The 17,493-nt window shown below is 39.2% G+C and overlaps 1 protein-coding gene across 1 annotated transcript in view; it reads left to right on the forward strand.

Moving 5' to 3' along the window:
- PDCD7 (programmed cell death 7) overlaps positions 1-17,493 on the forward strand; it is a 109,553-nt gene that overhangs the window by 33,524 nt on the left and 58,536 nt on the right. The window contains exon 3 of the mRNA XM_069222820.1: positions 12,299-12,535. Within this exon, the coding sequence (XP_069078921.1) occupies positions 12,299-12,535 (237 nt within the window). The remainder of the gene's footprint in view (positions 1-12,298; positions 12,536-17,493) is intronic.

Here is a 17,493-nt window from a genome sequence, read left to right on the forward strand (position 1 = left end):
CAGGGCACCGCCCACTCGCGCTCCCAGTGCCTGGGCAGCACTGCAATATCCAGCACTTGGCTCACCTCCCCCGGCCAGCCACCCAGCGCGGGCGGACCTCCTAGCTGGCCACGACCAGGCAAATTGCACCTGGCCAGAGTCCGGGCCCAAGCCGGCAGGAGGCACAAGGCGAAGAAACTCTTGAGCATGTTCCTTCTGGGCCTACGAGGTCCACCACTCACTGGCCCCACAGCCGGCTAGCCTGCCTCCAACCCTAGGCTGGCCCGGCAGCTGGCAGCTGCCACCCCCACAAAGCTGCGATGACCCGGGGGTCCTGTGTCGCCAGGATTTTGGAATGGATGGCCCATAGATGTGCAAATTATTATTTATGTTGGTAGGCTGGCAGAGCCCTCTAATGAGCGCCCGTTTTGCAGCCCAGTGAGACCACGCCCCCAACCTTGCTGATACTTAATATATCATCAACTGCCCACATGAAGGAAGAGTGAATAATGTTTTGAGGAGAAAAATTCTTATCAGAAGATTACCTTAGTCCCTAGTTTAATAAACTGGTGAAATTATTAACTATCTCAATGGAAGCCTTTTGTTTTTGACTAACGCAAACATTTTTTTTGCTTCTCCTTTATTATGGATGCTACTTGATATATTGACATTGTTCAGAATTGTCTGTTGTTATAAAAATGAGCAGTGTTGGAATGAGGCCTTGAGAGAATAGAAGTATTATTCTGATTTATATTCAATATATAAGTGAGACATACTTATGTTTTTACCTGAAACCAGCCATATACTTTTGTCAAAATTTAAGCACATCAGACACCTGTCATATATTGAAGCTCTGACCTCAACCCAACTAATACGGCTCCCACTCTTAATATGGCAATCTCTCAAGATATCGCTGCAACACCAAAGGATACTATTCTTAAAGAACTTTTAGACATCGAAAATTCAATATCTTCAGTTAACGATGCAATGTCAGCAAACACTCAGGAAGTACAGTCCCTTAGAGGTGAAGTTGCTCAGTTTCATTTACGCATGCAAGTAGTAGAGGGCTGTTTGTCTGATGATGAATCCTAACTTAATAATATACCTGAACACGGCCATGTCGTATTGTACCTCCAGCTAAACACGATTGACTTGGAAGATCGCAGTAAAAGGGATAACATCAGAATTATTGGTCTTCCAGAACAGCTGGGAAAAGACTGGGAAGGGTTTGCAATAAAGAGACAAGTCAAGATCCCCTTTTTAGTATCCCTTTTTCTGTTCTTTATATGTTATCAATTGATTTAATTAGTTCATAATGTTTTTCTTCCATTTTCTTCCTTAATCTTTCTTCCTTTTTTCCTGACATTTCTTTTTTTCTTGCTTCATATTTCTTGCTTATCATTTCTTAAATATATATATATATATATATATCATCTGTCATAATTTGTGCCTTTTATATTTGACAAATTTATCAGTTTTTCCACAAAAAACTTCCTATGTATAAGATTTGATTATAATTAGCTTGCCTTGTACTCCTAAATGTTATATATGTTTGTCTTTATTTATTTATTCTTAATGTTGGTATTGTTTACTTACTAGGCTGTTTGGTCTTCTGTCCCTCCCTCTCACGCTGCACTATACATTCTACACAGTTTAAAGTTGTAAAAGTTTACTATGTTTGAAGCTTATAGTAATTGGTCTGAACAATTATTGTCACAATTATGTTTTTGGCCACTAGTTGTATACTTTCTTTCTACTATAGTATAAGCCCTGCACCATATCCGTTCTTGAATCACTTCGATATTGATTTTGATTGCTCCAAAATTATTTCATATCTACATTATCATTATATTATCCTACATATATTCAAACCTCCTCACTATCTATTGTTTGTAACTCTTTACTCTCTCCCCTGCAACCAATCACATCAAAACCTTTGAAAATTCTTTCCCTGAATGTGCATGGATTGCCTCATTTTTAATAAACGGAAGAAGATATTGACATCTCATTAACAAAAATGAGATAGCCTTATTGTAAGAGACAAATCTTACATCACTAGAAAGCAAAATATTAAAACAGGATTTGGTATGTAATGCAATTAATGCAAGAATCACCTCTAGAAACTCTGATAACACACACTGTCTAGAAAATGTGGAGTTGCTATTCTTTTATCCACCTCTATAAAATATTACAAACATAGGAAGACAATAATGGTTGTTATATTTTTGTCAAGCTCCCAATTCGTAGCACTTTTCTAATAGTAGGATCAATATATGCCCATTCAGATACTAAATTAAAATTTATATCTCAATTTAGCAGATTATTAACAGTTTTTGGAAATACACTTGTGTTGTTTGGAGGAGATTGGAATGTCACTATTGACCCATTTATCCCCTTCGCTGCCAGGCCTTTTCCCCCTCCTGTGCTGAGCCTTTTTTTTTGGCTATTTGGGGCCGGTCGAGCTTAGGCCCTCATAACTTTTTGTTCACATAAGCTACCCACGCCAAATTTGCGTCCTTTTTTTTCAACATCCTAGGGATTCTAGAGGTACCCAGACTTTGTGGGTTCCCCTGAAGGAGACCAAGAAATTAACCAAAATACAGTGACTTTTTTTTTTTTTTTTTAAATGGGAAATAAGGGCTGCAGAAGGCAGCTCGTGTTTTTCCCCCTGAAAATGGCACCAACAAAGGGTTTGCGGTGGCAAGATCACCATATTCCCAGCTTTCAGAAACAGGCAGACTTGAATTGGAGAACCCAATTTTTCAATACAATTTTGATATTTTACGGGGACCCCATTTTTACTATTTTTTGTGCTTTCAGCCTCCTTCCAGTTAGTGACCAAAATGGGTGAGAAACCAATGCTGGATCCCAGAAAGCTAAACATTTCTGAAAAGTAGACACCATTCTGAATTCAGCAATGGGTCATTTGTGTAGATCCTACAAGTGTTTCCTACAGAAAATAACAGCTGATATAAAAAAATATTGAAATTGAGGTGAAAAAAACCAGCCATTTTTCTCCACGTTTTACTCTGTAACTTTTCCTGCGATGTCAGATTTTTGAAAGCAATATACCGTTACGTCAGCTTGACTCTTCTGGTTGTGGGGATATATAGGGCTTGTAGGTTCATCAAGAACTCTAGGTACCCAGAGCCAATAAATGAGCTGCACCCTGCAAAGGGTTTTTCTTCTGTACCGGGTATACAGCAATTCATTTGCTGAAATATAAAAAGTGAAAAATAGGTATCAAGAAAACCTTTGTATTTCCAAAATGGCCACAAGATAAGGTGTTGAGAAGCAATGGTTATTTGCACATCTCTGAATTCCGGGGTGCTCATACTAGCATGTGAATTAAAGGGCATTTCTCAAATAGACGTCTTTTTTACACACTGCCTTATATTTGGAATGAAAAAATTTAGAGAAAGACAAGGGGCAATAACACTTGCTTTGCTATTCTGTGTTCCCCCAAGTCTCCCGATAAAAATGGTACCTCACTTGTGTGGGTAGGCCTAGCGCCTACGAAAGGAAATGGCTCAAAACACAATGTGGACACATCACATTTTTTCACAGAAAACAGAGGTGTTTTTTGCAAAGTGCCTACCTGTGGATTTTGGCCTCTAGCTCAGTTGGCACCTGGGGAAACCTAGCAAACCAGCGCATTTGTGAAAACTAGACACCTAGGGGAATCCAAGATGGGGTGACTTGTGGGGATCTGACCGGTTATGTTACCCAGAATCCTTTGCAAACCTCAAAATTTGACCCCAAAAATACTTTTTCCTCTCATTTCGGTGACAGAAAGTTCTGGAATCTGAGAGGAGCCACAAATTTCCTTCCACCTAGCGTTCCCCTAAGTCTCCCGATAAAAATGGTACCTCACTTGTCTGGGTAGGCCTGGCGCCCACAAAAGGAAATGGCCCAAAACACAACGTGGACACATCAAATTTTTTCACAGAAAACAGAGGTGTTTTTTACAAAGTGCCTACCTGTGGATTTTGGCCTCTAGCTCAGCCGGCACCTGGGGAAACCTAGCAAACCAGCGCATTTTTGAAAACTAGACATCTAGGGGAATCCAAGATGGGGTGACTTGTGGGGCTCTGACCAGGTTCTGTTACCCAGAATCCTTGCAAACCTCAAAATGTGCCCAAAAAAACACTTTTTCCTCTCATTTCGGTGACAGAAAGTTCTGGAATCTGAGAGGAGCCACAAATTTTCTTCCACCCAGCGTTCCCCCAAGTCTCCCGATAAAATTGGTACCTCACTTGTGTGGGCAGGCCTAGCGCCCACGAAAGGAAATGGCCCAAAACACAACGTGGACACATCACATTTGTTCACAGAAAACAGAGGTGTTTTTTGCAAAGTGCCTACCTGTGGATTTTGGCCTCTAGATCAGCTGGCCCCAGGGGGGCAGAAATGGCCTAAAATAAATTTGCCCCCAAACCCCCTGGCCATACAGTCAGCCTTTAGAGAGCATAACCACATGAAAAACGAATGGGAGAAAGTAATGCAGTGTAACTCTATATTTAGCCTCTAGTGTGCATAGTGCATTACACATTTTCAAGGTTAGCAGGACTATTGCAATGATATGACAAACAAGGCTCCTAAAACGTAATGCTTAGTACAGGTCCTAGAGAACACAACAATGAAAATAGCATTTGAAAGAAACATAGCCATTTACCTATATAGTTAGCTCCAAGGGGACATAACAGCACAAACAATGGCAATTCATAATGCAGTGTAATCATATATTTAGCCCCTAAAGAGCATAGTGCATTACATATATTCAGGGATACCAGGCCTATAGCAATGATATTATAAACATAGCTCTTTCAAACACACGCTATTCCCAACTGTAAAACAAAAGTTTCAGCCATGAGAGAGCTTAAAAAGACACTGAATGGTGGGAGGGGTTATTATTTTAAGGACCTCAGAAAGAGCACGTTGTTGTGAACGTTTTGGTGGTGGTCCCATTGTCCTAGGACCACCACAGGCTGAGTTATAGGCAAAAATGTTTTGAAAAAGAAATGCCCTCCAAAGCATTATGGTTTGAGTTTCCCCAAGTCAGTGAATATTGTAGCATCGGCTCTCCCACTGTGTCGGGAGAGCCACTTTCACTTTAAGGATTTCTGTTTTACTTAAAGCATTCACCCGTTTCAAGTGTTTTAAGGGGAGAGCCACAAGAAATTACTTTTGAGAAGGTAACTGTGGTCAATGTGACCCGGGGTCCAGTACCGCTGATTGAGTTCACTGTGTTGTGCCTGTTCGCCCTGTGAGCACCGTGGCCACCATGCAGCACGAAGGGGAGAGACCAGAGAAAAAAATAGTTCACCCATACTGAAGTATATCAGCAATCGTGCAATAATCCACGTAACAGGGGCAGTCTGCAAGGTGGTAACATAACCGCCCCAAAGCGGGACAAATGTAAAACATTTACCAATGACATCAAGGGATATTTTTGAGAGGCAAGCCCACGAATGAGTGAAAGTGATGGGCGTGAGGTGGGCGTGGTTAAAATCCCACAATACTTACAACAGGTCAAAGCGCATGTGCGCTCAACCTAAAAAAGAATACAACTCCCAAATTTTATTATGTTTTTGGAATGATTCCACTTTCTATTCTGAGAACTGCCTTTGAATCACTATCATCCATGATTTCTCATTTCGAAAGTGGTGGTGACAGACGTCATCTCATATAAGCAGTTCCAAATTGCAGTTCATATCAGAGAAGGGGGTCTATGACTTTCTCATTTAGAATTTTACTGGATTGCAGAACGATTGGCTCATTCTATATACATTTCCCCACTCACAGGAATACACCATTATAGGTTCCAATGTAACGATTCATCCTTCGATCTGATTTTGACCTGGCAATTTATTGCATCAAAAGATTGAAATGTATGAACTCCACTAATCCTATTATTTATTCCTCACAATTAGCATGGCAAAAAGCACATAAGATCATGAACGCTCATCCACGTCTCCATTATGAAGCTCCTCTATGGGTTAATGTTGACACTCCTTATAAGGGATCTGAACTTAACTGGCCTTTATAAATTAAACCACACAAGATATCAGATACATTTATATCAACTCATTCTGTCAAATCATTCTCTAGCTTACAACATGTAATGCTATCTGTATTTTACCCCAGCTCCATCCTGACCACTGACTCCATTTTGTGCTTAGCTGAGCTTCAACCACAGTGATATTGGTGGTGCAGGTATTTTTCCGTGCACAACTTATGCAGCATGTTTTTAGCTCCTCTCGCTCTTTCTTATCGAGGCAGTGACATAACATGGAGGAGTAAGGGAGAGATAAGGATGTACCGTTTATGGTACGGCAGGGAACAGTTCTGTCTTGGGAGCGCACCTTGGGATGTGGCCAATCTCTAAATGTTCTCTTTCCACATTGACCTGGTACGGCCAACGTTTGAACAACAACATAGTGTATGGGCGGGAGAGTTTCTAGAATTCCAGTTTGTTTAAAGTATATAAGAGGGAAGTTTGACGATCGGAATTAGACAGAACTCATTTCCGTGAGAAAACGCCTTGCTCGGATCCCAGTGTGTGTAGTTCTCTCTTTTCGCAGACATTTTGAGTTCACGACTTGAAAATGGCAAGGAGATGGTATCTTTGTCAAGCCCCATGGTGATGCATTTTTTATTCTTATTTTTTGCTTTGCGGGGTGTGTGTGTGTGTGTGTGTGTGTGTGTGTGTGTGGGTGTGTATGTATGTATATATATGTGTGTATATGTATGTGTATATATATATATATATATATATGTATATATATATATATAATCCACAACAGATGGAACTATATCCACCCAACGGCTGCACTGATCCCTTGATCGACTCCAACTCGTGAGGACAAAAGAAGTATTCAAAAATTGAATTTCATCAAATCTATTCCATTTAATTGAGTCACATTTTCCTCCACAGAATGTCAACACGTTTCGGCAAACGCCTTCTACAGGACAAACTTGGCCGAAAAAAACGTCATCTTATATACATGATTAAAAACCATCATTTGTTTCCATGTTATGCTTGTGCAAACTAATGGTGCAGCTATCTTTTAACATGCAAATACTTTCAAATGGACCTGCATTTGCAGGGCAAAACACTGCCTTAACAATAAATAACATATATTGTTCTTACTAATCTAGACACCAATAAAGCGTATAATCATTATAAACGCCTTCATTTCTTGTAATAGATGTCAACAATAGACTAGACCAAAAGCTATTAAATTACAATCAAATTCAATTAAATTAAAACGCTACCCAATGTCAGGAGCTCCCAGCAAAAAGACATATCTTCATTAACTCAATGCCATAACATATTTGATATGTTTAAAAGTTCTTATGTTTGTTTTTAACCAATTATATCGATTGTTGTTAATTAACCAATTTTAGAAAAAGTTTTAAATATTCTTAAAAATTGTTCTTAAATATAAATATTTTGATATTTTAAATACTTTTAAATAATATCAAATATTGCTATTTTAAATACCCATAAAGATGTTTAATTGTTAATAAATATTTACATATCACCTGAATAGTCATTATCATGCAAATCAATATAAAAAATAAACATTCATCATCAGTTAGATCACAAAAATCTAAAATCACTATTACTTTCCAAGATGGTAATTTAAAAAATGATAAAGTGTGAAGTGCTATAGGTATTTATAAATCATCTGGCTATATTGTTAAACTTTGCTAAGGATTTTTCTTTTTAATAATATGTTTTTTTTTTCACACGATTCCATCATGTGTTGTACACCATATGTGAGAGTATTTTATCTTTTAAATCCTAAATTTTACCCTCAACAATCATAGTATTATTTCTTATAAGTTAAAATTACTAGACACTGTTTAGTAAGGCAAAATGTACTGATGTTTCGTCCTTCATTCAAAATGATAATATATGCATAAAATCAAACCAAAACGTCCGCTAACTTAAGTGCAAAGTGCTAACCTTCAAAACTACTTCTACATAAATGTTGTGAGTAAAACATATGGGAAACAGTGATGGAAAATTAATCTCCTCCCCTACTATCTTAATAATATCTGAAGAAGGAAAAATTCAAAAAGTCAAAATAGAAAATCAAATATGTACACATACTGTTCTATTATTCGCAAGGCAACACCAATCATACAAATCACCACTTATTAGTGGCAAATCTAAATATTGTACTCTCTGCAAGATCCAATGAATGCTGACTAATGCATAAATCAATAGCATTTTCCACTGTATTCTAATAAATATGCATTTCCCTTACTGCATCATAAATGAACATGTAATTCAGCATCAAGATTGTGCCCCAAAGCGATTCAGAACCAAGTAATAAGATCATCTTGGATTCCATTTGTCTAAGTTCAGATGTTCTATCACCTGCCCTGGAATTACTTTTAATGAATTTGATGCCGTAGAATGTTAGCGTACTGCAATCACCATTGTGTGTATCCCAAAAGTGTTTGGCCAAGGGATATGTTCTATCGTGATTTTTAATGGCTCTAAAGTGTTGTAGAAACCTAATTTTCAACTTCTGGATAGCACTGACAACATATTTTTTGAAACATCCACATTCAGCAACATAAACCACATATTAAGTATCACATGTAATGCGATCCTTAATGTCACATGGCGTCCATCAAATGTTTGATAGTTTCGCATATTCTGTGCATATTTACATGCCTTATTATGGCCACATTTCCTAAATCCCAGACTTTTCTTGCTCAACCATGATGTATTGTCTTTTAAGGTGAAAAGGCCCGTGGTCAAATGATCTCCTAATGAGCGAGCCTTCCGATAAGTTATGGAGGGATGTTGACCAATCACATCCCTAATATTTTGGTCATTCTGTAGAATATGCCAATTTTTTTGTAATATAGTTTTCAATGAACCATGTTGTTGATTAAATTACAAAAATATTCTAGGGGGTGATTGTTTTATCTCATTACTGATCAGTGTGTTCTTAAAAAGTAGCTCATCTCTACTCTTCTTTTTAACCCTGTTATGTGCATCCACCAAGATTTTTAAAGGATATCCGCTACTTAAGAATCTTTCTGTCATTATCTTGATTTCTGTGTCATATTTACTCTCATCAGAGCATATTCTGCGAGCCCGCAGAAACTGACTGTAAGGTATGCTCCATTTTAGTGTCGTAGGATGTCCACTTTTGGCATGCAGAATAGAATTGCACGCCGTGGGTTTGCAATAGATGGTGGTCTCTAAACAATTGTTTTTCACTTCTAGTAAAACATCTAAAAATTCAATTGTCTCTCTACTGTAAGTGATTTCTAGATGGATATTAAACTCATTATCATTCAATCTATTTATATAGTCCAAAAGTGATTGATCAGAGCCATCCCAAAAAAACATGGTCAATGTTTCGCACCAACAATACAACTTTGTCCATGTAAATATTATTGCCCTCAGACCAAGCCACCTCTTTCTCCCACCATCCCATGTATAAATTGGCATACGTGGGAGCAAAGGAAGCCCCCATAGCCATCCCTTGTTTTTGCAAAAAACAATCATTGTCAAATAGGAACAGGTTATGGGTCAGACAAAATTGTAATATTGACAAGAGCATTTCTGTATGTTCAAGCAATTCAGTAGGCCGTGTTCTTGAAATGTATCTGTAGGCTTGTATCCCACACTGATGTTTAATGGAGGTGTAGAGAGAAGCCACATCCATGGTAACCATTAGATAATCTTTATGCCACGGAATGTTGTGTATCTTAGCCAAGAAATCATTAGTATCACATAAGTAGGAGGATAGTTCAGTGACAAAGGTGCACAGAAACAGGTCTAAGTATCTTGAAGTGTTTTCCAGTAGAGACTGGTTCATGCTGACTATAGGTCTGCCAGGGGGGACGTGATTTGTCCTTATGGATTTTAGGCAAAAAGTAAATGCACAGAATTTTAGGATGTTCAATTTTGAGATACAGATATTCCTCATAGTCAATGAGTTGTTTAGTGTGCCTTTCTAAGAGCATCTCATTATACATTTTTTGATATTGGCTCATAGGATTGATCTGTAACTTGTCATAATGATCCATATTAGTCAATTGTCGATAAGCTTCCTTTATGTAATCTTGTGTGTCCATGATAACAATATTACCGCCCTCATCTGAGGGCTTGATAATAATGGACATATTGGATCGTAATGCATTCAAATCTTTCCAGTCTTGTTGGGTAAAGTTCAATCTATTCATACTTTTAGATGGAATTTTCATACGAAATTTGTCAATGTCCCCAATTGTTTGCTTGTGCAATATATCAATTAGATTTCCGCTGGGTAATTGAGGATTAAATTTGCTCGACAATTTTAAATGACTGCTACTATGATGGTCCGTGGTAAAACCCTTCTCATTCAGCATCTTGATGTTATTATTGGTATATTCATTGGTCGAGTATCCATATACATCACTCTCTTTGGCTAAATCATTAATAGCGACCAATTCTGTACTGTCTGCAGTGCTGAAACCTGAAGATGGAGCCTCACTGCTCGCACTTTGAGCAAAAGAGATTTTATTCTTATTAGAAAAATGTTTAATCAGTCGTAATTTGCGAACAAATTTATAAAGTTCAATACGTGTGCTGACATAGTCCCATTGTGTGTGTGTTTGTGTGTGTGTGTGTGTGTGTGTGTATGTATATATATATATATATATATATATATATATATTATCCATGGTTGAAGCAGTGTATTTTCTTTGTTTCTATGATCATTATTATTCTGCTGCTGTGATTATTTTCAGAAGTGCACTTGTGTTGGAGCATTTGATTTAAACTCTCGCATTATGCTTTCCCTGTACGAACCTTGAGAAGTGCCTTAATAAATTCAGCAAAACACAACAGAAATTTTATTTACCTTCAACACTCCATAATAGTTATAGGCAACTTAAATCAACACTTGCTCTTAATGAGGCAAAAGATCCTGACATAATATCTCACTCTCCACTTGCACATTATATTCATTCTTGGAAGGATTTCGAGGGCATAATTTCTGATCTCTATGCTGTTCTATGGTGGAGACTGTAGTCTCTGTTGTTTTCACTGCAGGTCATTGTTTCCCCATTAGTAAGTAATTCCTGAGTTTGGTATTGTGCATGAAACATTGTTGCTTTCCAGTGAAGTGTTTGTTACTTTTTAGGGTTGGTCTGATCCAGTTATTGGTGTGTGTTTTGAATGATTTAGGACAAGTTTGCTATAGTTATGCATTGTGTATACATTTGGTCGGTGCTGTTTGCAGCTGCTAGAAGTGTGTGCTGTGGGAGTCTCATGTGAATAAATGATGTGTGTGAATCAGCAGTTCTGTTTCTAGATGGATCATAAGGTTGGTGGTATGCACCTACAGCAGTTTTTTGAATTTGTTGTCAGATCTGTGGAAAAGTACAGATTTGAAATTTAGATTTTGCAGCTTCATATCAAGTTGAGGGTGTTACAGTTAGCAGTCTAAAGTTGTAGCTATGTTCTTGCTGGAAAGTGAGCCAGGATTTTCCATTTATTTGTTTGGTATTCTCCGACTCTGGAGTTGACTTTATTCATTAGACAGTTACTGGCCCTTAGTTTTCTGCATCAGATTTAAAATGTATCAATTTGAAAGACATTTTGAGTTTTCTGATGATTGTTACCTTCACAGTGTGTCTTAAAGGTTGTAGAAATAGAGACAATAGGACAACAAGAAAAAAGAAACCTCTTAGATGAGATTTTTGAGGAACTTGTAAAATGGCATTGGTCTAGATAATCCTTGTTAAGTCTATCACATTGGCCAACAGCCTTCAACTTCACTGGGGCATATGTTCATGAGTAAGTGGATGTCTGGTCCGAACTTTAAGTGTTCTCTGTTGCTTCAGTCTTTGTAGGCTTGGCGTCAAGGGAAAGGCTAAGACTCTATCTCAAACTTATTATGTTTCTCCTGAAATAAAAGGAGTGGAGCTAATATCACTCCCTTGTTAAAACTATAATATCTTCCCAGTGCTTCATTTCTTTCTACATCACAGACTGAAGTGGTTAGCAGGCTGTAAGAAAAGTAGTTGTAATGTTAATCGTGCAGCTTCAGATTCTGATTTCTACATTTGCTACCGCTACTGTGACCATGGTTAAAAAGGCATGCCTGATGTGCACAAATGTTAAATTGTAGGCCGCTCTGCTGGAAAACGTTTTACAGGGTGAATGTTGAAATTAAATTAAGCAAGTAACCATGAACAGTCACTCCTCTTCACTGTTCAGTTTTGCAGCAGATTCCTTTCTGTTCCGGGCATTTCATTCCTCCTTGAATCAATATAAATACATGTTCCCCTTTTCCTTCAGGTGTTTCACCTCCAGTATCGGCAGATGACACCTTTGAGAATCACATCAAGAGGCTCAGGCTCTTAATCAAAGAACGCACAGAGCTTTATGATGCAGAGGAAAGAGCTTTGCGGGTTATGCTTGAAGGGGAGCAGGAAAAAGAGCGCAAGATTGAACGGGAGAAAAAACAGAAGAAAGAAAGGGATAAGCTACTACAGCAGCAGCATGAAATCAACTGCATTCTTTTTGGAGAACCAGGTAAGTACAGCTGCTATCATTGCTCAAATGGGCCCTGGTTTTCTTTTATGGAATCTTCATTATTGATGATGAGCACCGACTGTCTCTGAATTATGGCACACTTTTGTTTTAACATAAGGAAACTTTCTCCCTATAAATATACACTCACATTGTATAATAGTGGCAATGGCACCTCTGCAGTTATTGGACAGATCCCAAGTCCATAACAAAAAAACATTTTTAGTTTTTGCCTCAGTTCTGCCTACTTGGGTTAAGATGGCCAAGGACTGTTGACACATCACAAGCCGTCACAAGACTTACTGCACAACCGGTTGCTGTATGTGCTGAAAAATGTACTCTTCCACTTGCATACCAAGGAGCTCCCAGGCAGCAAAACCTGTATCACCTATCCCTGCCCATGGAGATGCAATGGTGGAGTACCCCGAACCCTGCCCTTGTAGAACACCAGAGGTTGCTGAGATATTCCACCTCTAGTTCAGGCAATAAGCGCCGATTTGGAGCTGCATAAGGGGAGAAAAGGGGCAGGCCTGTCAAAGTAGTAGCAAAAGTCAGGAATTAAAGTAAGTTAAAAAAAAAAAAAAGGTTTTCTGCACTGTTTGCGCAAGTTCTTTATTTGTGGGTGTATATCTGTGTGTAGGTGGCTGTATGCATGTCTGTGCGTGTGTGTGCATGTGTGAATGTGCCTGTGCGAGTGAGAAGCAGGTGTTTTACCCACTGCACCACCTTTTAAATGTTGCTCCAGGCACAATGGTGCCAGGTACAGTTTTATTCTCATATTTGGATTTTATGCTCCTTTCCAATTGTTATAGTTTCCAAAGAGCTGGAAGCAAGCTGTGGACAAGCACTTATTCAAAAATTCCTCACTCCCTTGGAAAAGCCTAGCAAATTTCACCTAATCTCTTTATTCCATTATTTGTGTACATTACAGGAAAAAAATATGTAGTCTACCTACTACAGAATAGTGGATTGTTTGACCTCTTCCAGGTGAGTTTCAAACCTAGTGATGGCACAGTCAGTTGGACTTTGGGTACTAGAAGATTGCATAGGTTTGTGCATAACAGTGGGGTTAGAACCTTGCTACTTTAAGACCTACCAGCTGCTTTCAACAGTATAGTCCGCACTACACTTAGTAATACCATTAAAGAATCAGGGCTATCTAGCATTGTGTAAAAGGGGATTCAGTCCATATATGGCATTGTGTTAAAAGGGGTTCAGTCCTTCCTAACAGATCATCACAATATGTATCTCTTGCCCCTTTCTCTCTGAGCATATGTCTTTGGAGTGTGGCAGGCCGCAGAGATCCATTCCATCAAATCTCTTGTTCAGTCTGTACGTATGCCATCTAGCAATTTTACTCCGTCAGCAGCATACCAAATTGTACATTAATGCTGATGACATGCGAAGTATCTAATCCCATGCCCCCTTAAACACCCACACTTTTGAGAAAATTATTCCAAAATGAATAACTGTCTAGGAATCGTCCGTTGGTGGATGTCCAGCCATTTTCAAAAGCTAACACCCTCCAAAGCCAAGGTTTTACATACCTCTACCAAAATGAAACAGAGGAATAATTTCACTTAGCCTCCAGTAATGGTACCACAACCTGTACCTTCTAGCAAAGTAAAAAAATACCTGCCATTTTTTAACATCAGGCTCCCAGAGTTTTTTCCTTCAACTGAGGAGCATGAAAAAAATACTTCCATTTCTGGAATTTCATCTGCATGTGACAGTGGTCAATGGCTTGTCGAATCTCGATTAGAGTACGGTAACTCAATCTATCTTGCTTTCCTGTCACACAATTTCAGGCCTCTACCTTGTGCAAAATGCATCAGCACACCTGGATAGATGCCTCTGTACTTCTGACCATATTATACAGTCTTTGAGTTGGCTGCTCATTTACAGTCATTGGGTTGGCTGCTCATTTACAGCAGAGTCAGTTTCAAATCTAAGACTCCATAAAGCCATTTACCAAAAGATTCCTGCCATACTTGCCTCTTAATTAGTATGCTGTAGTTCGTCTAGAAGTCCGCATTTTACAAATGAGTTGCCCATATAGATACCCAAATGCCGACTCTTCTTTTATGGGAACAGGTCATTTACCACTGCTTAAAGTAGAATTTGGATTTTTATTTCTTTAGATCTACGTTCAATCATGATTAGTTTTGATTAGAAAATTCTTTAAAAATCTGCTTCTTATTCAATAGGCTTTAGTTATTAGGCTGTGACATCAATAGCCAATATGTATACTTTTGGTCTCTTTACTTGGAAACCATGTTAAGAGGTTGATTCTACAGCACCACAAGTGTTATATGTATAGGTGAGTTTACCAAATAATCTTAAAATATCATGGAGTTAGTTCCTGGGAAACTGCTGTCCCTGTCACAGTAGTATTGCCTGGCAATATGCAGGCACTGGTACAATAGTGGTAATTCCTGGAAGTCTTCTGGCCAAAATATAATGGTGGTATTCCCTGACAACATACTGCTACGGTCATGACAATTGCTGGTAAAACGCTGTTAGATGAAGATGTGTTTCACAGATCAGGCTGGATGTTCCATGTGATGCCTTCTAACAGTCATGAAGCCCTTGCACAATAAAGTTTTGTACAGAGAATAGCTGTCTGCAGTGAAGGGTCTCTTTGAGGAAAAATCCAGATTGCAGGAAAAAAACAGACAAGAGATGGAAAACAGGAGTTGAAGAAAACTTTGCGGGAAACAAGCTTTAAATCATCAAGATACAAGCCCTAGATCCAATGAGCAAGGTAAGTCCAAAAGCACTGGGAAAAAAAGCAATGGGCAATACACCCAACGGAAAAAGCACTATGACTGCAGTGCATTGATTATCAGGCTCTTAAATAAACAGCACCAAACTCAAGCAGCCATCTTGGAAAAGTGAGCTTAAATTCCTGTGAACATAGGAATTGTGGAATATGCTGGAAAACAAGTACCTATTTGTATTTTAGAGTCTGGCATTCCTCTAAGATCTTCCCTAAAATCTTGGCTGATGCCAAATGCATGGGATCACCCAAGAGGAGAAGCCCTATTCGCCCTTTCGAGGCTGCTGTGATGCTTGAGCCTCCAAAGCATCACAGAAGGCCACTGAGGTGGGACCACGGAGCACTCAGCTTGCTGAGGATTCGGCATGCATTGTTGCTTGTTAGAGCCAGCAATGGCACAATAGTGGTAATTCCTGTTAAAATGTTGTCCCTAACCCAGTGGTGGTTATATCTTTTGGTAATCCGTGGCAACCTGGTGCTCAAGCTCAGTTGTCATAATCACAGGCAACATATTGGCTCTGGCACATCAGTGGTAATCTCTGGCAATATGGTGGCCCAGGCATAGTGTTGGTAATTCCTGGTCTAATGCCAGTTCTGGCACAATGGTGGTAATTCCTGGTAAAATAATAGCCCTGACTCAATGGTGGTAATCCAAGGCTACATGTTGGCCCTGCCATATTGGCTGTAATCCATGGCAACTCCATGTCACATGCTGACCCTGGCATGATGTTGGTAATCCCTATTAAAATACAGGCTCTGGCACAATGGTAGTGTTCCTTGGCAACACGCTCCCTGGCACAGTGATGGCAATGAAAACTTCCTAGTTATCTTAACGGAAAGTTTCCATTCTATTAAGGACACAGAGGTGAGGATTAGGCTTTTCTTTCCTCACTTTTTACTAACCAGCAGCCATTGCACAAGAAAATAATCAGACAAGAACGACATTTCCAATGAGCTCCAGGGAAAACATCAAAACAGTTCTGCCAAACCATGAGCTATGCGCCCTTTAAGATCCTGTGTATGCGTCTGCCCACCTTCTTTCTTCCTGCGACCATTAGCCGATAGAGATCAGACTATTCCTGTTTCGCCACATCCGTTCCTGAGAAAAAGGAAAACAATGTGTGTAAAGGACACAGCCAACAACTAGAGGTAGGATCTTATCCATTCCACAATAGGGCCGTCAAGGAGTAAACACAACCGATTATGAAAGCAAAGATAATCAGCAATCAACATCATCAAAACAGAAAATCACTTCAAAACAAAGCAATACCCACCTATTACATTGGGTGGGAAATGCATACAGGCTCCTGAGTGGGCTAAACCTTGCCGCCTGGTCCTTAATAGAATTGAAACTTTCCATTACGATAGCTAATACATTTTTCATTCTATGTCAGGACCGAAGGCGAGGATTAATATAGTTTAAAGCTTCTCCACTACCAGTGAAGCCATGCTCTATACGGCCTTAAAGTAGAACGTCTTGAATGTGGAATCTGAAGACCAGTCTGCCACATTCAGGATGTCCTCCGGTCTAGCACCCAAAGAAAAAGCTTTGGAGGCCATGGCCCCCCTCACGGAATGTACACTAAAGATGAAAATGGCAACACCAACTTCTTGCATGGCCCACATGACCCATCGAGCAATCGTAGGAGAAGACACATCCCTATTATTGTTACCCATGTGGACAGAGGTCGTCAGTCATACTTTCATATGACTTTATCTCTTTGACCACACTTAGTTTCATAGCATCTTTAATCTTTGGGTAAGAAACAGTTCTTGAATTGCACTTTGTACGTCTATAAACATAGAACGTCACTCCTTCCAGAGCGAATACGCTCCCTGTTACATCTAGAGCCCTTACATCTAAGACTCTGCAGCAAGAAACAAGACATAGCAAGGTAGCCAACTTTGCAGACATCTGCTACCTAGACCGGTATCTAATTGAGAGCCAGTACTGACAAAGACGCAACACTTTATTGATGTCACAAGGACATGAATATCTATGTTGGGGAGAAAGAGATACTTTGATACCCCTCAGAAGTTAACACACCAGGGGTTGCTCCCAACTGGATGACCATCAGCCGGTCAGAAGGTGGCCTGCTGATATGCTGGAGCAAAACATATTAACAGATCTATAGGCCATTCCCTCAGAAGCCAAAGATGCAAGGAAATTCAAAGTGTGGAC

This window comes from Pleurodeles waltl, chromosome 3_1, assembly GCF_031143425.1.
Source record: "Pleurodeles waltl isolate 20211129_DDA chromosome 3_1, aPleWal1.hap1.20221129, whole genome shotgun sequence".
Taxonomy (NCBI): Eukaryota; Metazoa; Chordata; class Amphibia; order Caudata; family Salamandridae; genus Pleurodeles; species Pleurodeles waltl.